This window comes from Euprymna scolopes, chromosome 29, assembly GCF_053919585.1.
Source record: "Euprymna scolopes isolate OS-2025 chromosome 29, ASM5391958v1, whole genome shotgun sequence".
Classification (NCBI taxonomy): domain Eukaryota; kingdom Metazoa; phylum Mollusca; class Cephalopoda; order Sepiida; family Sepiolidae; genus Euprymna; species Euprymna scolopes.
The window spans coordinates 107,676,947-107,702,617 of NC_136510.1; the positions used below are offsets into that span (position 1 = coordinate 107,676,947).

At 34.5% G+C, this 25,671-nt stretch overlaps 1 protein-coding gene and 1 long non-coding RNA gene across 9 annotated transcripts in view; one reads left to right on the forward strand and one right to left on the reverse strand.

Moving 5' to 3' along the window:
• LOC145252813 (uncharacterized) overlaps positions 1–24,633 on the forward strand; it is a 97,342-nt gene extending 72,709 nt beyond the window's left edge. Inside the window, exon 3 of the long non-coding RNA XR_013863678.1 lies at positions 23,780–24,633. This is a non-coding gene — a long non-coding RNA (uncharacterized LOC145252813). The remainder of the gene's footprint in view (positions 1–23,779) is intronic.
• Positions 13,123–25,671, reverse strand: part of LOC145252810 (uncharacterized) — a 104,749-nt gene continuing 92,200 nt past the window's right edge. For all 8 annotated transcript variants that reach the window (XM_080112772.1, XM_080112775.1, XM_080112769.1 and 5 more), the window contains 2 exons: positions 22,827–22,966; positions 13,123–16,107 (listed from right to left, as the gene is read on the reverse strand). In XM_080112772.1, coding sequence (XP_079968898.1) covers positions 15,885–16,107; positions 22,827–22,966 — 363 coding nt within the window. In that variant the 3' untranslated portion in view covers positions 13,123–15,884. The remainder of the gene's footprint in view (positions 16,108–22,826; positions 22,967–25,671) is intronic.

Here is a 25,671-nt window from a genome sequence, read left to right on the forward strand (position 1 = left end):
TTGTCCTAAGAGTGCTCAGAGAAGATCAGACTAGTTGACCAAGATGGGCATCAAAATAGCCCTATCGTCCAGACCTTGCTCCGTGTGACTTTTGAGTTATTCCCTAAGCTCAAGTAAAACTTTAGAGGTTGTTTTTATGAGATGAAAGAGGCTGTAAAGAGAGTCATTGACACGCTCACACAAGAGAGCTTCCATAAAGCCTTCCAAAAGTTGTTGGAACGGTACAACAAGTGCATTGCAACCGGAGGAGATTACTTCAAAGGGAACTAGTGTTTCATGCGTGTACTATCAATAAAAGTGCTCATGCAAAAAAGTCTGGAAAGTTATTGAAGGCACCTTGTAAATAATTGGATTATTTTACTCGGTTTTTATTTTACAGCAAATAAAATTGCTTAAAACTTTTAATGTTTATGAGTTACTGTATTTGAACTAACTGTTCTCATCGTGAGTGTTATTTAAAAAAAAATTTTTTTTTTCTTACAACATTTTGCCCAATGTGACCTCCAACTTGCGTCAGGTGTATCTTATTGACTTCAAGAATCTGTAGCAGTCACAAACAATGAACTATTTTCTCTTGCGAATTAATCTCTCCCTCCCTGCACTGAGTGATCCAGTTACTACTGACCAATCAGTAGGCGGAGTACATTGATTCTTTCTCTTCCATAAGGAACTATTTTAGCCTCCTCGTAGTACAAGTGTCAATGGATGGAAATAAACCAACCACCAGCCAAGACAGACAATCTCTCTCTTTCTTCCCTCATCTTCCGGCATCGTCGATTTCACCAGAAATAACTGCCGACAGAAGTCCACAAAGGAACTGACTGAAATCCATGCTTGACTCCACGCAGCCGAACATTCTATGCCTTCAAACATTCTATGCCTTTAAACATTCTATGCCTTCAAACATTCTATTCCTTCAAACATTCTATGCCTTCAAACATTCTATTCCTTCAAACATCCTATTCGTTCAAACATTCTATGCCTTTAAACATTCTATGCCTTCAAACATTCTATGCCTTCAAATATTCTATACCTTCAAATATTCTATGCCTTCAAATATTCTATGCCTTCAAACATTCTATGCCTTCAAACATTCTATTCCTTCAAACATTCTATTCCTTCAAACATTCTATTCGTTCAAACATTCTATGCCTTCAAATATTCTATGCCTTCAAACATTCTATGCCTTCAAACATTCTATGCCTTCAAACATTCTATTCGTTCAAACATTCTATGCCTTTAAACGTTCTAAGCCTTTAAACATTCTATGCCTTCAAACATTCTATGCCTTTAAACATTCTATGCCTTCAAATATTCTATGCCTTCAAATATTCTATTCCTTCAAACATTCTAATATATTACTGGTTTGAATAAATTCCTCCATTGTTTCGTTTATAAAAAAGGGTTTGTTTCAGTGCTTTGTGTTTAACAATCACTTATTTAATTAGGGCTGTCTACAAGCATTCCCTAAAAATCTTCCTGCCGAGCTCAGCAATCTGCACAGAATTTCAAACAGAATTCTTTATTTTATCCGCAGGCGTAGCATGTTCTCATTCCGTCATCCATGACTGAGTAGAAATCTTAAGAAATTTGCAATTGTATTCTTAATATTACATCGGCTGAAACATGAAAACTAACACGCAACTGATTTCTATATAATTTTGTTTATCTATACTTCACGATAACTCTTGAGTGTGCACCAGGGGCTCTTTTAAGGCTAATAAAAACTCTATTTTTGGAACTATTTTACCATATTTGTCCAAAATTTTCTGTGTATGTCTATTTAGCTGTTTTGCATGCTGCTGAACTTAAATTTAAATATGTTAAGGCTTTCGGGACTTTTGGGGCTAAATGGGAGGGGGTCAAATGATGGACTTAGTCATTTCTTTTTTTGCATGGTGCAGAACTCAAATTTACATATGTTAAGGCCTAAAACTGCATTGTTTGTTCATTTTCACCAGGATTTGACATCCTCTGGGGACTTTTGGGGCTAAATGGGGGGGAGGGGATGCTGAAATTAGCCATTTCTTTTATGCCTCTTTCACTGTGCACTTACGGGGCATCATGCATGCTTCACTTGTTTGAATGTGAATCCCCCCCCCCAAAAAAAAAACAGGTAAAAAAAATAATTTTTTTTTTTCTTTTTTTATTAATTTCTCAATGATATTTCTTTTAAAATGATTTATGCCGGTAATAATAATTGTACTGGTCACTAACTCGACCTTTTAGTATGTTGTTATTATAATTTGTTTTTTTTATCATATATTTAAATGTAAAAAGTTATTGGAATAGTTTTGATAACTTGATAACTCTTTTTATTATTTTGTTACTTTATATATATATATATATATATATATATATATATATATATATATATATATATATATATATATATATATAGTTATAAAATATCTATGGCGATTAAGTAGCTTAATCGCCATATATATTTTATAACTAACTAACTAGCTCTACCTACATATTGAGCACTTTTGAAGTAAATACTTAAAGTTTATGCATAAATTTATACTTTCGTATATTAATTTTATGTGAGTAAATGAATTAGTTATATATATATATATATATATATATATATATATATATATATATATATTTTTTTTTTTGCATTTTCACTCCAAACAAGGCACAGTGCCACTTTGATGCAAGGACTAATATCTGGGACATAATTTGATACTTTGTAGGGAGTTGAGCAGTAAGATGTCTGTTTACAATACACTTGAGCTTCGTCCTTAAACTATCTTCTCAGCAAATTCCTTACGAACCATGAAATGAAAACAGAAAAAGAACTTATACTGGCAGGGCGTCGCCCAGGATAATAAAGCCCACAATACACCCAACTTCAAGTTTGCATCGTGGAACATACGAACGATGCTTGACAGGTCTGATTCGGCAAGGCCAGAAAGAAGAAGTGCAATTATATTGTGCGAATTAGAAAAATATGACATCGATATTGCTGCCCTGAGTGAAGTCAGGTTCAAAGAGAGCGGTTCCATTAGAGAGTCCCACTACACTATTTACTGGAGTGGCAAGGCCTCTAGTGAGAGAAGCGAGTCCGGTGTCGGACTAGCCATCAAAAACGAGCTAGTGACAAAACTGATAGAAATGCCCCATATGATAAATGACAGGCTGATGACACTCAGGCTACCTTTATCAGAAGTGTACCCTGATAGCTATATATGCTCCGACTATGACAAACTCTCAGGAAACTATTGATATATTCTACCATCAGTTAGACAGTACACTTGCATCCGTACCAAAACCAGATAAGATCATACTCATGGGAGACTTTAACACCAGGGTAGGACAGGATTATATCACCTGGCCCAGAGCACTAGGGAAGTATGGATGCGGAAAATTCAACTCAAATGGGGAGCTCCTCCTTTCACTTTGCACTGAGCATCAGCTTTGCATAACCAACACTTTCTTTAAACACAAGCCTGTTCACAGGAACTCCTGGATGCACCCTAGAAGTAAACATTGGCACCTCATTGACTTCATTATCACTCGTCAACGTGACCTCCCAGATATCCTGGACATGAGAGCAATGAGGGGAGCAAACTGCAACACTGACTATATTATGATCCGGACACAAGCAAGATTCAAACTGAGATGCAAAATAAAGATAAAGAACCCCCCCCCCCCCCCCAAGAAGCTGGATGTCAACAGCTTGAAACGTCAAGATGTAAGAGAGGAGCTGGTGAATGCTCTCAATGATACACTTGCTGAACCAACCGGAGATGTAAACTCAGATTGGCTGTCTTTCAAAGAAACTGTTTATGAAACATCCAAAGAGTGCTTTGGGCTGGTCGGGAAACGCCATGAGGACTGGTTTGATAAGAACTGCAAAGAAATCAAGCAACTCGTCAACCAGAGAAATGCTGCAAGAGGTTCAATGTTGTTCAGGAATACTAGATCCATCAAAGCAAAGTATGCAAAGGCAAACAGCAAGCTCCAGAGCAGATGTAGGAAACAGTTGGTGGATGGCTAAGGCTGCTGAACTACAGATTCTGGCTGGCACCAATGACACGAAGAATTTCTATGGGAGTATGAGAGCAGTCTGGAGCCCAAATGTGAGCCATCCTGATCAACTACTTGCAAGTGACAATTCCACTCTCCTTACTGACAAATGCGAGCTTCTAAAACGATGGACTGAGCATTTCAAAACATTGCTAAACGAGATGCCAGACATTGACGAACGAGTAATAATCAACCTAGAGCAGTTCCCGACACAGCACTGGATGGACAGATGCCCTAACTCAGATGAAATCTGCAAAGCAGTGCTGATGTTACAGGATGGCAAATCGGCTGGGTCTGACGGCATATACCCTGAGATCATCAAGCGAGGAGGACAAAAACTACTTAGCACTCTCTACACAATCATACAGAGCGCCTGGGCCACTGCAACTGTCCCTCAAGATTGGAAAGACGCACAGCTAGTGACCATATTCAAAAAGGGAGATCGCAGGCTGTGCGGTAACTACAGGGGTATATCACTGCTCTCAGTCCCTGAGAAAGTGTTCGCTCATGTTCTCCTGAACAGGCTTACAGTGCACGCTGAAACCTTGCTACCTGAGGCACAATGTGGATTCCGTGCAAACAGAGGCACAGCGGATATGATCTTTTCACTCAAACAAATCCAGGAAAAGTGTGTAGAGCAAAATATGGGGCTGCACATGATCTTTGTGGATTTTATGAAGGCTTTCGACACGGTGGATCGAAGCACTCTTTGGGAAGTCTTGCTGAAGCTTGACTTTCCTGCACACTTCACCAGCCTTGTCAGAACCCTTCATTCAGGCATGAAAGCCACAGTTAAGCTGAAGGATGAGCTCTCTGATCTGTTCGACGTGCAGAATGGTGTCAGACAGGGCTGCGTCCTCGCTCCAACCCTCTTCTCACTCTACCTGTCAGTTGTACTTCGGCATGCCTTTAGAAATTGTGATAAGGGTGTTTTATACGATCTAGGCCGGGAGCAGACCATTTCAATGTCAATGCATACAAACCCACAAATAGAACAACAAAGATACTCGTACGGGAGCTCATGTTTGCTGATGACACCGCATTTGTAGCGCATAGTCACGAGGATGCTCAGAACATAATAACTCGCTTCGCAGGATCAGCCAGGGCCTTCGGATTGAAGATTAACATCAAGAAAACAGAAATGTACCAACAATCCCCTGGATCACCAGCAACAAGCCAGCCAATTAAGATTCAAGACCAGGAGCTTTACAATGTCAGCAAATTCAAATACCTACGGACCACAGTCATGAACAACAACAAAATGGATGAGGAGATTTCTACAAGAATGACTAACGCCTCCATATCGTATGGAAAACTCAAACAGAAGGTCTGGCAAAATAAAGACCTGACTTTCAGAACTAAATGCTTGGTGTACCGCGCCATCATCCTCTCATCATTCTTATACGGTGCAGAAACTTGGCCAGTGTACAAACTGGTAGCCTGCAAGCTCAACACCTATATGATGAGACACTTCCGGCAGATTTTAAATGTCAAATGGTATGACTTTGTCAGCAACAGGGAGATCCTATCACAAGCCAACCTCCCAAGCATGTATAACCTGCTCATCCGGAAAAACCCGAGATGGGTTGGGCACGTAAACAGAATGGAGAACACCCGACTACCAAAACGAATACTGTTTTCACAACTGGAGGATGGGGTACGAGGCATATGCAGGCCTAAGCTAAGGATTTGTGACACCGTCAAACGAAATTTAAAGGATAGGTTGATCCCTACTGGAAGCTGGCAGACCCTCAGTTGCGACCGTGACAAGTGGAGAATGATGGTTCACAGGAAGTTGTTTTCGGACACGAAGGCCAGCACATGATGATGATGAGCTTCTGTATGTCAGTACAGTCAGGGAAGCAGGAACCTGGAAGGGAATTCCAAAGTCTACCAGTCAGAGGGAAAAAACTATTAGAGTTGAAGGCTTTCTAGTATCTGGGTATCTCTACTGTGTAGAGGTGGGATTTTGCTATTTGTTGGGTTTGTTGGAGGTATTTACATTGAAGGGGTACAGGGACTTGTAGTTCGTCAGGGCATCCGCCATTAAAATACTTGCAAAGGGATGCAACATTTCGTCAATGGGACAAGCGGTTGAAGCCTATTAAGTTGGTGACTCTTTTTTGAACCCTGTCTAAGAGTGAGAGACTAGTAGCAGATGCACCAGCCCAAATGTGACAACAATACTCCATACATGGACTATTATAGAGGTACAGGATACTTTCAAGCGTAAGTAACTTTCTAGCATGGTAGAGAGAGCCCACATTTTTTGCAGCAGCCTTGGCGATGCATTCGATATATCTGTTCCAACTCAGGTTCCCTGTGAATGTTAAGCTGGAGAGTTTGAACAAAATACTTTCAGGTAATGTATCTTCAGCCATGGCTGTTAGTGGTTGAGAAGATTTCTTGCTGCTAGCCTTGCGACTCAGATGGAGGGGTGATCAAGGAACAAATAGCACTCTCTGCTCATTCCGACATATTTTCACTTTAATTATTGAATAAAAATTGATAACATCAATATGGTGTGTCAAACCCCTTTTTCTTTCATGGCTGGCAATGACTATGGACATTAGTTATAATTTTTTAACAATTTGGTTCAATTAATAATTAAATACATTAATAATAAAATTTAACTTTCAAAATCTTGTTAACCTAAGTTGAACAAAATTGAAAATGTTGGATATTTGCAGCTGACCCTGAGAAGAGAAGCATTCGATGAGTTGCACACACATAAATGGATTCCATGTGAGGGATGTAGGACTTTCCACCACCGTCTAATATAATGCAGAAGCGTGTGAGTGAAATAGACAATAGGAAAATATTAAACATTCCAATGAAAAAAGAATGTTTGTATAAATCGTCACAAAGCGAAAGTCAGTCAGTCGGTCAGAGAGAAGCAAGCCTGTCACATTTTTTCACCGACAACATCTGACCCAACCGTGCACCAACCCCACGCGCTTTTAAAGATGTATAAACACAAGTAATAGCTTGTAATAGGAAGCTGATTTGTCAACGTGAAATAAAAGCAATATATTATTTTATAGATCAACTGTTTTGTGTTTTATTCGTTGTCAGTGTATCTTGGACAAGTGAAAAAGTAGATGTTAACTATTACAAAGACTGAAAAGCGCATTTTGAACAACCGGAATACATCACAAAAATATTGTTTTGATACAACATTTTATCTATTTTGCCGTCAGTCAGTAAAAACAGAAATCCTTTTAGACCGAGTCAATTTTTTTTATCTTTGTCCCAAACCTACAGTGCCCCTTTTGGGGTATATGAATTTTTCCCACATCAAAAACCGATCTTGTGTTTAACTCTCCCCTCATAGGGAGACAAGTCAAAAGGGATTCTCTGTTACTGCCGAGTATGTACAACAGATATCAAATACACTTGAAAGAAATCAACATCTCATAACGGTTGCATTTTTTTCCACAACTTTTTTTTCATCCAGAATCTTATGAAATTTTCTCGATTTTTAGATTAAAAGTAAATTCAATATCTACGTGCGAATTGATTATTATTATTAACATGATCGTTAAGAATTATTATTTTCCTGTTATTATGAAATGCCTTGCTTGTCTTTTTATAAGTTATTTTTGACTGGACCAAGGGAGATAATTCATCAAACTCTGTTAACTCTGTGTTAGTCTCATGGGGTGTTTTCTCACCCAATTTTGCTTAAGTGCTCATAATTCCTAGTTGGCAACTTATTTGCTTTCCTTCCTCCCAGTATTCTGCTGACTCAGTGAGGGTATAGCACACATGCTATGGTGCAGTTGTATCTCAGTTTTCCTTGGAGGTGAATCACATTGAAAATTAATGTTTATGTAAGGAACTCGTATTCATTTTTCTTGCTATTTCAATTCATGGAAACATGTGTTCATCATAGATATTAAAAATAACACAAACTTGTGTATCTTGTGGGTATTTTTAAATAAATGTGATCTAAATCTAAAATTTTAAAAATTTGTCCTTAATTTCATAATTTATTTTATTATATTAATATCAACAAGCTACAAGTGATTCAAACTATTCAACAGGGATTGTAGATATATCCTGAACCAGCAAGATAACTATATTTTAGAAAATAATAACATTATAAACATTTTTGTATTGGGGTGTATAAACACCTCATGGTACTAACTATGTTCAGAACACCAAGGTGACTCACGCAGGGTTAAAAACAAAATTTCTTTTGCCGAGGAAGTTTCTTTTCACATAAGGGCAGTCATTTAATATTGGCGACTCGTGTTAGGATGGTGAATCTGAATCAGAATTGAGCATAAAAAAAATATGAACTTTTTGTGATATCAGAATCGATATCAGAATCGATATCGGAATCGAAATCAGACAGATTTGTGCCTATTTTATGATGCCAAAAACGCTTCTTTTAATTGTTTTTGTTTATTTAAAACAATATTTTCCATTGTTGGTACCGATTATAAATTGTTTATTATTGATTTTAAATTAGTCGAAAAACTAAAATCTATAGACTGCTATCTCCTCCTCCCTCACCAGTGTATTTTTATTTATTTATTTATTTTTTTACATGGAGGTCACCACTTATCAAGGCCTGGAAGCCATTCGGGGATAAGGGTTATTGCGTGTACAGTAATCAATGAGATAGTATCGTAGTAATCGTTAGTATTGGATATTTGATAGGGTGTCTTAATTAAAAGAGCGGTTTGTCAGGAATTTGTTTATGTTGGACTTGAAGACATCCAAGTTGTAGTCAGGTGGGAAACAGGCAAACGGAAGAGAGTTCCACAGTCGTGCACTTCTCAGAAAGAAGCTCTGCTCATGGAATCTACGTTTGGATTTAGGCATAGATAAAGAGTGGGGAAAATTAATGACAGTAGTTTCAGCTAGACGGGTGTTTTTTGTGAAAAATTGGTGAGGGGGAACCAGAGATTGGAGCTCAGACGAGCACTTGCATTGGAAGTAACGATAAAACAAAGACAGGCTCGCAACGTCTTTTCTTTGGGAGAGAGGCTGCTTGGAAGAGAAAAGGGCATCCCCCACTAAACCACGAAGTCTATTTTGTACTCTGTCAAGGCAGGATAGGCTGCTTTTAGCAGCTCCTACCTAGATGTGGCAGCAGTACTCCATCCTTGGACGTACTTGGCTTTTATACAGATAGAGAATTGGCCAAGATCAAAGTGTAGTATCTGTTCTTCAGATGCTGCAAGCTATGACTAGCAAAGACCAGATGTGGGGGCAACCCCACATGCCTGACCATTAACCAGCTCCCATTTCCCACCTCTCGGGAGCTGGTCCCCTTTTTCCCTTCCCCCTCCCTTCACTCCTCACATTAAAAATTGGCCTTGTGCCTAATTTGCTCGGTGGGGGAGCAAATAAATACCATCTGTTCTTCAGATGCTGCACTTCCATTTCTTGTTCTCTTTCGATGGAGGAGTAGTCCTTCACGACTGAGACAATTTTTTTATTTTTGTACCTTTTCTCCACATTAAAAAACGACCCTGGTGTCTAACTCTGTCCTGTGGGGAGGCATTGTAAATAGGTACCCTTATACGTCGCAACTGCTTTTAATATTTCTTTAAGTTACCATATTGTACCTTTATTTTTATTTTATATCTATTTCATTCCTCGTCTTTCATTTAATATTATAGATATTGTTTAACCATTTTTATGAAAGAAATGCTTTCCTAACTGACATCCACAGAATATGCTTTTTTTTTGAGTTGCTTTATTTTATTTTTATATACTTGTAAGCCGTTGTGCCCCCCCCTTCAGCAACCGCCAATGTGAGAGACAACAACATGGCAGAAGAGAAGATGAAGGAAAAAAAGACCATAGAAACAGTGTTGTGGTCAGTGGTCGTCGATCAAGGTACACATGGTGGTGTTATGAATATGTTTAAATGACGCATCTGTTTATGTGTGTATAATTTATGCTTATATAATATATTTATAACCGTTTATCTGTGATCGTCTAGTATGCACTGGTGTATGTATAATGCATGGGTGTCGATGATCACTAGGGCTATGACAACAGCATATTCTTTTTATTGTTTTGATTCTTGAGTATATATCTGACATAGATACAGTTAATCAACCAAGAACCACATCACTCTAGATAAAAGCATATAAGATATCAACAGATAGACACTCATTAGTCAAAACAATGAAAATAATATGCTGTTGTCATAGCCCTAGTGATCACACATAAAATACAGTTCAATTAATTTGTGACAATTCTTATACTTGTTCAATGTGGTAAGATAAGGCACATACCTGTTTCTATTTTTTTTTCACCTTTGAATGGTTCTTGCACGTTGCCACGCTGCTGAAATTCTTCCCTCCGAAAGGAAACCATCAGGACGATACAAATGACATTTTTTTTTTTACATATACACATTTATTTCACAGCTGGATCCCTTTCGGAGTATGCAACACTTCTTACTGTCCACATTCTGTTATCCCGTGCCCATAAATTTCCACGTCATGAGACCAACCTCGGAGCCCAAACTCCGTATAGCCCAGGGTTTCCCAAAGTAGGCTCCACGGAACCCTATTAGGCTGGGGATCTCCAGAAGCCCTTTCTTAAAGAGGACTAAATGCTTCATATGAAAAAAGTAAATGGCTGCAGACATTTATATTTTGATCTTTTTTATTGGAAATAGATGATATGTAACTACAGGTGTAAAGACTTTCAGGATGGTTCATAAAAAATAAAAAAAAAATAAATTAAAAAAAAATGCAATAATCTTTGATTAATCAAAAACAAAAAATAGTTGTAAATATTATCATTAGTTAGTGTTAAAATTTGAAATTAATGTTTTTCATATTTATTTTAGAAATTATCTTATTAGTGCTCTGTGAAAATCTTTTTCCCTGCTCAGGGACTCCATAGTGTCCCGATGTCTGGGAAACTCTGGTCTAGTGCTTATTTAACTGAACTGTCTTTGACTCTCAGGCTAAAAAACTAAATTGTTTTAACTCTGAAAAGAAATCATCAGGATGATGCAAATTATATTTTTTTTACATATACACATTTATTTCATGGCTAAATCCCTTTTGAAGTATGCAGCACTTCTTACTGAAAAACTTTAATCCTGCTCAGGGCCTCCATGGTGTCCTGAAACTTAGGTTTAGCCAAGAGTCGCCAACTCTTAAAGTAAAAAAACTAACTTTTGCTGAATATATGAAACTTCTTCCTTTGTTAGTTAACTAAATTCTATTTGTTATAGTTTCTAAAATTCCAAAGTTGCTGCATAAATATTTAACAAAATATCTAATCCATTTCAATAACATTTCTTTTTCTCTAATGGATATTTCATAATCAAAACATCAACACCTCTATTATATTAGGTTGGCAAGAAAGTTCTTGTGAAATTTTTAATTTTGATTTCAAATCATGTATTTCTAAATAAGTTTCGTTAAAATACCATTACTTTATAAATCATTTTAAAGATTGCTTTTTACTCTATCTAATTACAGTTACAATCGTCTTAAAACAATTGTTTTCTTTTCAGAATGTTGAAGACAAGATAAAAAAAAAGCAAATTCACACAATTTTCTTATTCCAATTTAAGCTAGGCTGAAAAGCTACTGAAACAGCTTGTGACATCAATGAAGCATTTGGTCCAGGAACCACTGCTGTACATACAGAACAATGGTGGTTTAAGAAATTTTGTGGCAGTGACGAGAATTTTGAAGATGATGAGCATAGTGGTCGGCCATCAGATGCTGACAACGATCAATTAAGAGCCTTAGTCGAAGCCAATCAATGCACAACTGCTTGAGAACTTGCTTCTGAATTAAATGTAATGTATACAATGATTTCCAACCACTTCAGAGAGATTGGAAAGACCAAAAAACTTGATGAGTGCCTCACGAATTGAATGACAACCAAAAAAAAACGCCTTTATGAAGTGTCATCTTCTCTTCTTTTATGCAACAAGAATGACCCGTTTCTCAACTGGGTTGTTACTTGTAATGAAAAGTGGGTTCTTCATGACAACCGGTGATGCTCAGCTCAGTGGTCAAATGCCGACGAAGCTCCATGACATTTCTCAAAGCCACAGTCGCACCAAAAGAATGTCATGCTGACTGTTTGGTGGTCTGCAACTGCTCTCATCTATTAGTTTTTTGAATGCAGGCAAAAACCAATACAGTGGAGAAGTACTGTCAATGGAAGGATGAAATGCATCAGAAACTTTGGCAACAATACTCAGCATTAGTCAAGAGAAAAGGTACAATTCTCCGCCACGACAATGCCTGACCACGCGTTGCTAAACCAACTCTGTAGAAGTTGAATGAATTGGGAGGAATGAAACTCTGCCTCATCCACCATACTCTCCAGTCCTCTCACCTACAGACTCACCACTTTTTCAAGCATCTCAACAACTTTCTGCATGAGAAATATTTCAAAAACCTAAACAATATCAAAAGTGCCTTCAGCAAGTTCATCGCCACCAGAACGCAAGATTTTTACGTTACTAGCATAAATACACTTGTTTTGCGTTGGCAAAAGCGTGTTGATTCTGATGGTGTTTATTTCGATCAATAAATTTTTTGTTTGAGCCGAAATATGTTTATCTGAATTTAAAAGTTAAAAATCGCAAGAACTTTCTTGTCAATTTCATAGTAATCTCCTCGCTTCTGGGATTCGGCGACGCCCAGGAGTGCTAATATACAACAGTGGTATCGCACAAGTATTTTCAGATTGTTTTTTATTACATTCTAAAACATGATTTCATTTATTATAGACTCTTTAAAAACAGACATGTAAATTATGCATATATATATATGTATATAAGAACAATGAAATTACAAATGAATAACACCAAGTACTAATTTATTATAAACTATTTAAAAATTATTCACACAAATAGCTGCATCTGAATCTTTGTTGTATATATGACACACAAGGCTATATTAAACTCCTGCTTGACACTTGTTTAGTTCATACTTACTATAGGATCTCCTGTGATTCAGTAGACCAACCTCTGATTGACAGACTCCAACACATAAACCACACACATGTTTGGATTGAAATGTATCAAAGTTTATTTGAATAATAAAGAAATATAATATAAACAATGAAAAACAACCTATGTTTATGAGTTTTAAAAAAGTATTTTATTAAAATAATACAAAAATCTTTGATTTCAGAATTCAAAAGATATTGGCGATAAACACATGTATAAATGGTGAATTCTACAGCTGTGTATAGAGGGGAGGACTTATAACCATTTGATGAGTTTTATTCATCTTGTGTTAACAGAATATCATAACCACTAGGGGATCAACAGTTCCACATGGAAAAAGTGAAAAGTCTTTTATTAGTCAATTTGCTTTTTGATTACTCACTAGCGATAACACATGTGCACAAGTGCGTATTTGTTGGAATAGATTGTGTGAACAGTTCGTACTACAGTTGTATATGGGAGGGAGGGAGGGCCTTTAATCGTTCAAGGTTATCATAGCAAGTAATTGCCTGTCGAGGTGAGGTGAGTCAAATTTAACAGGTATGAATGGCGAAAATTGAAATAGGGATCATCGGCTAATTTAGGAAAGACTTTAGAAAGGAGAAATCGATGAGAACGCGTCAATTGCAACGTACAAATTGGGAGCTTAAAATGAATAATTAAAAGAGACATACCGCTATGCTACGGCGATAAGTTATCAATAGCATTCATTTGAGTTAATTGAAACTAACAACACTGGAAATGTTTCCGTTTGAGTCACCATTTATTCATTTTCAAATCAAATTTTATATAAAAAAAAGTATTTTTAAGCATGGCCTTGGGAAGGGGGAAAGTTCTTAAATCCTATTCTAAGCTATTAGTGGCCATTACTGAACGTCACAGGGCCATGATCACTTTTTGGGGTGTTAAGTAAATAGTGAAACTCTGCTTTAAGCTGAATCTTGTGTCACACCCAGTCCTTGTTGGGAGGCAGGTAAACAGAGTTTAGAAGGGAAGGCACTTGAATGGTATCACTTCAGAAGTGAAGAAGTGGGTTAAAATGGCATCCCTTGAAGAATGTTGCTGAAATGGAAGCTGCCTTTCAACGAGCAGATCATTTCAACAACAAAACTTAGAAGAGAAGCATTTAACTCTCATTTTGTGAGACGTCAACAGAAAGGAGAAATGGCAAGAACATGAAGATCACAAACGAAGCTTCTTTTTATATAAGAAATTTTACTTATATAATAGGACCATGATCATTTTTGAAGTGCTACGGAAAAGGTGAAACCCCATTTTAAACTGAACTATGTGTCACATACAGTCCTTTCTGGGAAGCAGGTAAATATAGAACTTCAAAAAGGCAGACACTAAAATGGTGTCCCTTCAGAAGTGAAAAATAGTGTTCAACTGTAAGCTACCTTGCAACAACCTTCAAAATAGAAGCGTTTCACTTTCATTTTGTGGAATGTCAACTAAAAGGAACAATGGCTATTGAAGACACAACAATGGTATCATTTCAGAAAAGAAGCATTTCATTTTCCGTGTTGTATTCCATTAACTGAAAGGAGATATGATTATGGAAGATGACTCTATGAAGATCACCGACTTTGGAGACAGCCTTTTTGTATAGAAAAAACTTTACTTATAAATGTTGTGTATACATAAATTCAAAAACATTGTTATAGTATAAACACACTGGTATTGTATTAATATAGGAATATAATAAAAACTGTGTACATTTATCTGTCATATGTGTATATGTAATGTGATGTGTGAACATACAAGTTCATGTGTATACATATCAAAAACACCGGAATTTACAATTTGATTAAATAAAGCTGAATTTTCAAAATGGTTAGTTGTGCATTATTATAAAGCAATAGCAAAAAAAAAAAAAACATTTAGAAGAATAAGAATAAAAATTTAAAAAAAAATGTCATTCATAAAATTGTGATTAAAAAAAATGCATCTGAGTTTATAGACCGATTCTCAGGTAAGCGTGTGAATTAAAACATATTTTTGATTGAATTGAGTAAAAAAAAAATAGTTTCTTAGGTCAGCTGGATCAAATATACAACAAGCATCTCAGTGTGAAATAATAAATCAAATAACATGCGCTTTTACAATCTTCTTTTGATTTGTTTGTCCTGTAGACAAAGAATGTTGCATGTTTGTTTTACATGACAAAACTCTGCTATAAGCCGGACCTTGTGTCGCATCCAGTCCTAGTTGGGAGGCAGGTAAATAGAAAGCTTCAAAAGGGAAAACATTAAAATGGCATCACTTCAGAAGTGAAAAATGGTGTTCAAATGTAAGCTACCTTGCATCAAACTTCACAAGAGAAGCATTTCACTTTCATTTGTGAGATGTCAATTGAAAGGTGGAATGGCTACTGAAGACGACTCTATAAAGATCACTAATTTTGAAGATAGCATTTTTTAAAAAATGTTGTCTGTGCTTTTATGCTATTCTTTTAAAAAGATTGTCATATAAGTGCAACTTTACTATAATGTGTTGTCCAACCTAATCATGTATTTTTAAACAAAGGCATTTCAGTTAAAAACATGCTAGAGATAATTTTCGAAAAAAAAAGGCATGTAGTATTATTGAGAATAAGCAAGATGGCCGACTTCAAAGCAATATCTCCACCCCCCTGATATTAAGTATTTAAAGGGTTAATTTACAGTGAAAAATTGCAACTTTGAAAACTTCTGTTTTTACTTATAATTATTTTTCTACTGGACCATTTTTCATAATTTTTGGAATTTATATTAATTTCGACATGAAATGTAAGTATGTAATAATGTTTTTCTCTGACACACTATAGTAAAGTTGCACCGTCATATGTTTGCAATACATTGTGGGTTTCTTATTGTTCACACACTTCAATTGCTGAAAAACATCGCAATTATTTCTTAATAACATTAATATAATCTGATAATTCCCTCTTTTCTTTTTTATCCAACGTATCCATCCAATATTTTTCCATGCTAGTCGCAGCACCTGGAATTCTTTTGCGTTCATATATGAGACATGCTAAAAACTTCAACCATGGTAGCATTAAGTCTTTGTGTCCAAGTTCTTTGAGAGAGCGAAGGATTCTTGTAATTTTAAGTGGATCAGGTGTATTGCTGGAAGAGAATGAAAAAAAAAACATGATTTTTATTTTGTAAACATCTTTCTTCCATTATTGCTATTTGATGGTTGTGTCTCATTGGACATTTTTTCTTTTTGAATATCTTCTCAATTTGATCATTTAAAAAAAAAATTGCTGCACAGGTATTTTTTTTATATTAATACAATCTCGACATGCAGATTAAATTCATTTAACTATTTCATCTGACAGTACCTAAAAAATGCCCTCTTCATTCCATTTTGTTTTTACCATTATTTTGAATTCACCTTAAAATTATCTATGCTTTTGCAGTTCTTCATTTTAGCAAATAGAAATGAATTTTTTTAAAGATTTTGTTTTTTGAAATTTGCCTTTTTGATAACGATGATGATGATGATGATGGTGAACCAAGTGCTAACCTCTATCCCATCGCTGAAATGTTGCATCTCTGTGCCTGCTTTACAAGTATTTTAACGGAATGTGCTCTGATGAATTGTGCCTCCTCGACGTACATATCTCTGACAAAACTGGTTAGCAACAAAATCTCACCCCTTCACTGTTGAGGTCCCTAAATGCCAGAAAGCTTTCTATTCTAATAGTTTCTTCCCTCGATCAGCTAGACATTGGAATTCCCTTCCTGCTACCTGCTTCCCTGACTGTACTGATATGCAGAAGTTTAAATGTAATGTAAACCAACATCGTGTTAATTTTTCCTAGGCATGGTCCTAAATAGTAGCCTCTTATGTCCAAGTGGTGATTTTTTTTTTTTTTTTTTTTATTACATTTTCACCCCAAACAAGGCACATTGCCACTTTGGTGTAGGGGGCTACTATCAGGGGAAACATCTACTGGGGTACTATGTAGGGATTAGGGCAGCGAGATGTTGGTTCACGTTGCACTTGAACTTATGCAAGTCAGTACAGTTGGGTAAGCAGTGACCTGGAATGGAATTCCAAAGTCTAGCAGTTCTGGGGAAGAAACTACTGGAGTAGAAAGATCTTTTACATCTAGGGATCTCTACAGTGTGGGGGTGGGATTTTGCAGCTTGTCGGGTCTCTCGAGGGTGATCACGTCGTGGGGGCACAAGTGCTTGCAGTTCTTCAGAGCATTCACCATTATAATACTTGTAGAACAGGCAGAGGGATGCAACGTTTCGACGATGGGACAGAGGCTGAAGTTTAGATGCCAGTTTAGGGCCTATCAGATTTGCGACTCTCTTTTGAACCCTGTCAAGGAGCGAGAGACTAGTAGCCGATGCACCGGCCCAAATATGACAGCAATACTCCATACATGGGCAAATAGTGGCCTTATAGAGGTACAGGATACTTTCGGATGTTAGAAGTTTTCTAGCACGGTAGAGAGAGCCCACCTTCTTGCAGTGGCCCTGGCAATGCCCTCGATACCTTGTTAGGGGTTAACATGAATCAAAAAAAAAAAAAAAAAATTACAAGATGGCCAAGAAGTATGAAGGCATCATAGAGGGATTTTTAACTTGGATTCTTTACTTTTAGACATGATGAATAATTAATGGTGGATTTAACCATTTCGTTTAGCAGAGATCTTGTCTCAAAGACATATCACAGATCAGGTCTGGAGTGACAATGATGTATAGACCTCAGTGTTATTTAGGGGATATGTGGTCTTTTTAAATACTGAAGATTGTTCCTTGGTTCCTTTTAGATAAGGAAGGACTTGTTTTGCACAAATTAAGTCCTTAATTGTCGGTTTTGATAAGTTTTAAGATAGCTTTGTTACAGTGTAACATATATCAGGCCTAGTAGTGGTCATCAAATATATTAGACTTCCAATAATTTCTCTGTATAATCGATCGTCTATCAATTTAGTTTCAGTTTCTATATTCTTATTTATATCAATCTCAATGGGCGTCATACATGATTTGCAATCTCGCCTTCCAAACTTCAGGGTTTTTTCAATGTACCGTGATTAGTTTATTGCTATAGTTTCATTTTCACAGATAAACTTTATACTGAGAAACCATGACAAATTGTCCATGATCGGCCATTTAAAATTTTTCATTTAATTTATTTTTAACATCTTTTAAAATGTTGTCACAATTTGAGAAGAGTAATATATCATCAACCCAAAAAAACAAAATCAAAAATTTATTACCTATATTTTTGGTATACATGCACACATTTATGGGACATTTCTTGAATTCTTGTTCTATGAAAATAATTATGGAGTGTTAAATTCCAATTGTGAGTGCTTAGACTGTACAGTGACTTATTCAGTTTCCATACAAATTTTTTATTTTTCATTTTAAATCCCAACTTTTAAGCATTTATATTGACATTGGAAACTTTTGTGATTAGGTCGTCCACAATTATAGCAGATAATTTTATTCTTTTTTTTGGGCAAATTACTTTTGGGGAAAACATTCCACTTCTGTTTGATGAAAAGAAGTGTAATATGGTTGTGTTGGTTTTCAAGAAGCATTTTTGAACTTAATGATATTGCTGGAATTATTATTATTGACGAGCATCCGATTCATCTCTTCGTAAGTGCGCAATGTCACTTTAAATTCACTGAAAGTTATGGGTTTGTCTTTTTGCTTTATAGCAGTTGTAAACGGTTTAAAATCATCTGGAAGTCTGTTAAGAAGCATCGATATTAACAGGCTATCACTTATTATTTCAACCAAAAGTTTTAATGCATTTGCGGTTGTTTCTGCCCTTATAACATAGTAACTGTCTCATCTTTGTCATGTTTTAGAGATATTAATTCTGTATATAGAGATATAATTTTTGGTTTCCCTTTTGATAAATAATGTTCTCTTAATATGTTCAATGCTTTCCGTCCATCATCCAAGGCATCTCTTATTATCAGAGACAAACTTCTAGCGTCTAAGCATTGAATCAATTCTGCAAAAACAGTTGCATTCTTTTCGATAAATTCGAGGTCGTTAGGATTCTCTAGTGGAGACTGAATAACTTTGTATAGTTTTCGTATCCTTAAATACCACAGAAATTTCACCTGCCACAATTTGAATTTAGTTTCCGATCCATTAAAAGAAAGTCAATGAGAAACTAGTAGCAAATGAACCAGCCCAAATGTGACAACAATATTCCATACATGGCCGAATGGTAGCCTTGTAGAGGTACAGGATACTTTCAGGCATAAGTAATTTCTAGCATAGTAGAGAGAGCCCACCTTCCTCGCAGTCGATATTAGATAAACAAAACAAAATCTTAAAATTCCTTTGTGGCTCTTTCCATTATATAGATCAGAACAGGTAGAGATCAGGGCCTTACACAAGCAGGTAGAGATAGAGTCAGCTAGTACACATTTTGAGAGCGTGTCATTTAAGTGCATTTCAGCATGGCCAGTAACAATCGTGAATATTATTTGTTTTGATTAAAAAGGAAAGAAGAAAATAATGTGTGTGTGAAAGAATGCAAGGTTCCTCATTGACTCCCAGACAATTTATCGACTTGTATATAATTGGATTATAGTTCTTGCTGGTTTCCAAACTTTTTTAAGTCTTTGAAAATATACTCACATAACGCTATAAATTAGGAAACTATACGGCGTGGAACGATAAAATTGTCGCCCTAGAAAACACGACATGATTCCATTTCTGTTTGATGAAAATCATTTTTTTTTGTTGTTGCAGACCATCCATTTGTTGGCCAGTTGTGCACACATCCCAAGAGCGATAGAAGCCTTCGATCATGTCTGAAAGTGACACAATGTTTAACAAGCGAGATTAGAGATGTGTCGCTCTATAACTCATGCTCTCTACTGATCCAAGTTATGACAACAGGACCATTGCCAGCACCCTCAAAATGCAAATCCGGACAGTTCAACACTTGAGAGCATAGCTCAACGAAGTTTCCGGCCATGGTTATGGTCTTTGGTGTGGTTTCACGTGAGGGCCACATAATGCCACATCCCATGTTCGAAATCGGCTTGAAAGTCAACATCAAAGTGTACCTGGATGTGCTGAAGAGTGTAGTGATCCTCTGGTGAAATCAGGTGTCCGCTCCCAGACCCTGGGTGTGGCAACATGACTTGGTGCTGCCCTACAAGTCCAAAGAGACCCAAGCCTTATTTCAGAAGGAGTGCTATGACTTTTCTCACTGGCCCCTCTCCTCCCTTGATATGAGTTGTCTAAAAAAAGAGAAAATGGTCGCACATTTTCCATGTTTTATATCAGATTGGTGAAAAAGTTTATTTTTCTGGCTTATAGAAAATGCTTTTTAAACTATGGTAATTTATTTTATACATATTGTTGTTACTTATTGTTTATTATTGTTACTTATTATTTATTATTGTTTATTGTTGTTACTTATTATTTATTATTGTTTATTATTATTTATTATTGTTTATTATTGTTACTTATTATTTATTATTGTTTATTATTGTTTATTGTTGTTTATTATTGTTTATTGTTGTTTATTATTGTTTATTGTTGTTTATTGTTGTTACTTATTATTTATTGTTGTTTATTATTGTTACTTATTATTTATTGTTGTTTATTATTGTTTATTATTGTTTATTATTGTTTATTGTTGTTTATTATTGTTACTTATTATTTATTGTTGTTTATTATTGTTACTTATTTATTGTTGTTTATTGTTGTTACTTATTTATTGTTGTTTATTATTGTTACTTATTATTTATTATTGTTTATTATTGTTACTTATTATTTATTATTGTTTATTATTATTTATTATTGTTTATTGTTGTTTATTGTTGTTTATTATTGTTACTTATTATTTATTGTTGTTTATTATTGTTACTTATTTATTGTTGTTTATTATTGTTACTTATTATTTATTATTGTTTATTATTGTTACTTATTATTTATTATTGTTTATTATTATTTATTATTGTTTATTGTTGTTTATTATTTTTTATTGTTGTTTATTATTGTTACTTATTATTTATTGTTGTTTATTATTGTTACTTATTATTTATTATTGTTTATTATTATTTATTATTGTTACTTATTATTTATTGTTGTTTATTATTGTTACTTATTATTTATTATTGTTTATTATTGTTACTTATTATTTATTATTGTTTATTATTATTTATTATTGTTTATTATTATTTATTATTGTTTATTGTTGTTTATTATTGTTACTTATTATTTATTATTGTTTATTATTATTTATTATTGTTGTTTATTATTTATTATTGTTGTTTATTATTGTTACTTATTATTTGTTATTGTTTATTATTATTGTTACTTATTATTTATTATTGTTTATTATTATTTATTATTGTTTATTGTTGTTTATTATTGTTACTTATTATTTATTGTTGTTTATTATTGTTACTTATTATTTATTATTGTTTATTGTTGTTTATTATTGTTACTTATTATTTATCATTGTTTATTATTGTTGTTAGTTTATTTATTTTATACATATTGCTGTTCCTGATTGTTTATGATTATTTATTATTGTTACTTATTATTTATTATTGTTGTTTATTATTTATTATTATTGTTTATTATGGTTACTTATTATTTATTATTGTTTATTATTGTTGTTTATTATTATTTATTATTGTTTATTATTATTTATTATTATTTATTAATGTTTATTATGGTTGTTAGTTTATTTATTTTATACATATTGTTGTTACTTATTGTTTAATATTATTTATTATTGTTACTTATTATTTATTATTATTTATTATTGTTACTTATTATTTATTATTGTTACTTATTATTTATTATTGTTGTTAGTTTATTTATTGTATACATATTGTTGTTACTTATTGTTTATGATTATTTATTATTGTTTATTATGGTCACTTATTATTTATTATTGTTTATTATTGTTGTTTATTATTATTTATTATTGTTTATTATGGTTACTTATTATTTATTATTGTTCATTATTGTTGTTAGTTTATTTATTTTATACATATTGTTGTTACTTATTTTTTATTATTATTTATTATTGTTATTTATTATTATTTATTATTGTTACTTATTATTTATTATTGTTGTTAGTTTATTTATTTTATACATATTGTTGTTACTTATTGTTTATGATTATTTATTATTGTTTATTATTGTTACTTATTATTTATTATTGTTTATTATTGTTTATTATTATTACTTATTATTTATTATTGTTGTTAGTTTATTTATTTTATACATATTGTTGTTACTTATTGTTTATGATTATTTATTATTGTTACTTATTATTTATTATTGTTTATTATTGTTTATTATTATTACTTATTATTTATTATTGTTGTTAGTTTATTTATTTTATACATATTGTTGTTACTGAAACACATCACTAGTTTATTAGCGACGAATGGTATTTGAAAATACTTTGAGAGAGTGGTATTCAAAAGAGATTCGAGAGAGTGGTATTCAAAAGAGATTTGAGAAAGTGGTATTCTGAAAGAGATTCGAGAGAGTGGTATTCAAAAGAGATTTGAGAAAGTGGTATTCAAAGGAGATTCGAGAGAGTGGTATTCAAAAGAGATTCGAGAAAGTGGTATTCGAAAGAGATTCGAGAAAGTGGTATTCGAAATCACATCAGAGAAGCGATAGACATGTTACACATGGTGGCCGAGAGTGACAGAAAAAGATGTGTAAGGAAAAGTCAAGTTGAATTTCTTTCGTCTTCCTTTCTTATGTTCCTTGCGACTGAGTCTACAACATGTTGGGTCCATTAAAGTGTAATGACCACGTTACAATTACAATATTTTATTTGAAGAGGAAAACAATAATCATATACTCACTTCAACATGAGTGGATAAAGCTTTTCTGAATAAGGCACTAAAAATCTTTCATCCTTTGTCAATTCCATGCCATAAAATTCCAACATCATTTTAAAAGCCTTCAGCACTTGTCCTTTAAGTGCCGGTGTTTCACGAATTTCCTATGGAGAAATCAAAGAAATGAATGATTGAAAACGATTGAGAAAACGTCTTCGTATATGTTAAGGGAATGAGCAATTTTTTTAATGAAAAAATCTGACAATACCAATTAAGACTTATGTCTTAATTGGTATTGTCAGATTTTTTCATGTGCTTTTCAATAACGAATGAACAAAGCCTGCTGCAAAAAAGTGGGCTCCCTCTACCATGCTAGAAAATTACACCAGAGAGTATCCTATATCTTTATAAAACCACAATTCATGAATACATGGAGTATTGTTGCCACATCTGGGCTGGTGCGTCTACTATGTCTCTCCTATTTAGACCAAGTCCAAAAATAAGTCTCAAATCTAATAGGTCCTGCACTAGCGGTAAAAGCTCCAACCTAAGTACTTTAATACAATTTGTTCTGATGAACTCATAGCACTTGTGCCCTCTCAACATACATACCCAGACTAACCTGACAAACAAAATCCCACCCCTTCACTGTTGACGTCCCTAGATGCCATAAAGCCTTTTACAAGAATAGATTTTTCCTTCGACTGCTAAACTTTTGAATTCACTCCGTTTCCTGCTTCTGCGATTTTACTAAACTGCAGACGTTTAAATGTAATGTGAACAGAAATCTCACTGCTCAACTCCCCACAGTCTCCTGTTGAACATGATCTCAAATAGTTTGCCCTATGATTCAAGTGGTAATTTGAGATGAAAAACAAAAATTAATTACAGAGTGGAACACTAAAATTGCCACCCTAGAAAAGATAACATGATTCCATTTCCGTTTGATGAAAACTGGTTTCCTTTTTTTGTTGCAGACCATCTACTAGTTGTCCAGTTGTGAATAAATCCCAAGAGGGATAGGAGACTTCTATCATGTCTGAAAGTGATACAGTGTTCAACAAGCAAGATCACTGTACCACGTATGTTCTCTACCGATCCAAGTTATGACACCAGAACCATTGCTGGATGCCACGAATAACAGGGACGTTGCCAGAATGGTGAAAACAGTTTCTGGCCATGTTTATGGTCTCTGGTGTGATTTCAAGTGAAGGCCACATCATACCACCTCACATCTTCAAAGTCATCCTGAAAGTTAACACCAAAGTTTACCTGGATGTGCTGAAGAGTGTGGTGATACTCTTGTGCAATCAGGTGGCTGCTTGCAGACCCTGGGTGTGGCACCAAGACACAGTGCTGGCCCACAAGTTCAAAGAGACCCAGGCTTGGTTTCAGAAGACGTGCTATGACTTTGTACCATTCTCTCACTGTCCCTCCCCGGTTTCCCGACTTGAATCACCTGGACTACTTTGTTTGGTTATATATTGAGAACATCACCAACATGACCTCCGACAACACCAAAGACGGCCTGATCACCGCCATCTGCCAAGTATTCGCTGCGCTCCCGCCGGCCCTCGTGGAAAAGGCATGCTCCCAGTTCCAGACCCATACCGAGACAGTAATTGAGGCTGAAGGCGACTACATTGAATATATGTCAGTTCTACTACATAATTAAGTTACCTGAATTGATTTTTTTAATAAAAGTTTTAGGGTTTGTATTACTGTACACATAGATTCGAAAAAGTTGTTAAAAAACAAATATATAACAAATAAATGTTATCAAAGGCAAGATAAGTTACTTTTCTACCTAACTAGATATGTTTTTAGTGTTTTTATTAAATGTAACATGTTTATTCAGCTTGAAAAACATACAGTGTTTACCGATGTATTGGAAAATTTAAAATGGCACCCAACTCTTTCTTTGGCACGGTAAGTTTAGGAAAAGGAGCTAAAAATAAAAAATATGCCAAATACTGTTAAAACCCCACCGAATATATGTCAGCCTATGTTACGGTAACATATATTAAGCGAGTTTCTAACAGTATTTTGTCTATTTTTTTTATTTATAACTCCTTTCCCAAACTTACCGTGTCCGAACGCCATTTTAAATTTCCCAATACATCGGTAAACACTGTATGTTTTTCAAGCTGAATAAACATGTTACATTAAATAAAAACATTAGAAAATTATCCAGTTAGGTAGAAAAGTAACTTATCTTGCTTTTGATAACATTTATTTGTTATATATTTGTTTTTTGGCAACTTTTTCGAATCTATGTGTACAGTAATACAAACCTAATTTAAAATAGTCAGATTTAAAAATTGCTGATAAAATGATGAAAGAAAAAAGTTTGGAATCCAGAGTTCCTTTTAATATGGCTAAGAAATAAAGGTGCTTATGTTACCATGCTATCCTTTTTTTTATTATTAAATTCGAGTTTTATGATATCTTTTGTGTTAAATTGTTAGGTGAAAGTATACAAACTCAAGTTTTAAAATAAAGCTGTAGTGTTGTTTTCTTTAGGGCGACAACTTTATCGTTCCACCCTGTACATAGTAGGGGCCCTATGCTAGTACGTAGTGATTGAGTTAGCTAGTGTCAATTTTGTGATAGCATTGATGTTGCCCTGCCTCCGAGTGTCAGGAAGTAGGGGAGAAAGAAATAAGAAAAGAGGAAATAAGTTTATCGGCAGAATAATGAAGAGGAAGTGTGTATTTATTTATCTATTTTTGTTAATGGAAATCAATCTAGACAAGACATGAAGCCACTTGATGTAAGGAGCTAGAAAAATACTTTAAGGTGAAAAAACAGCCAATGATAAGTATGAGATAGAATTAGGCTACCAGTGAAGTCCTAACAGACTCATGCA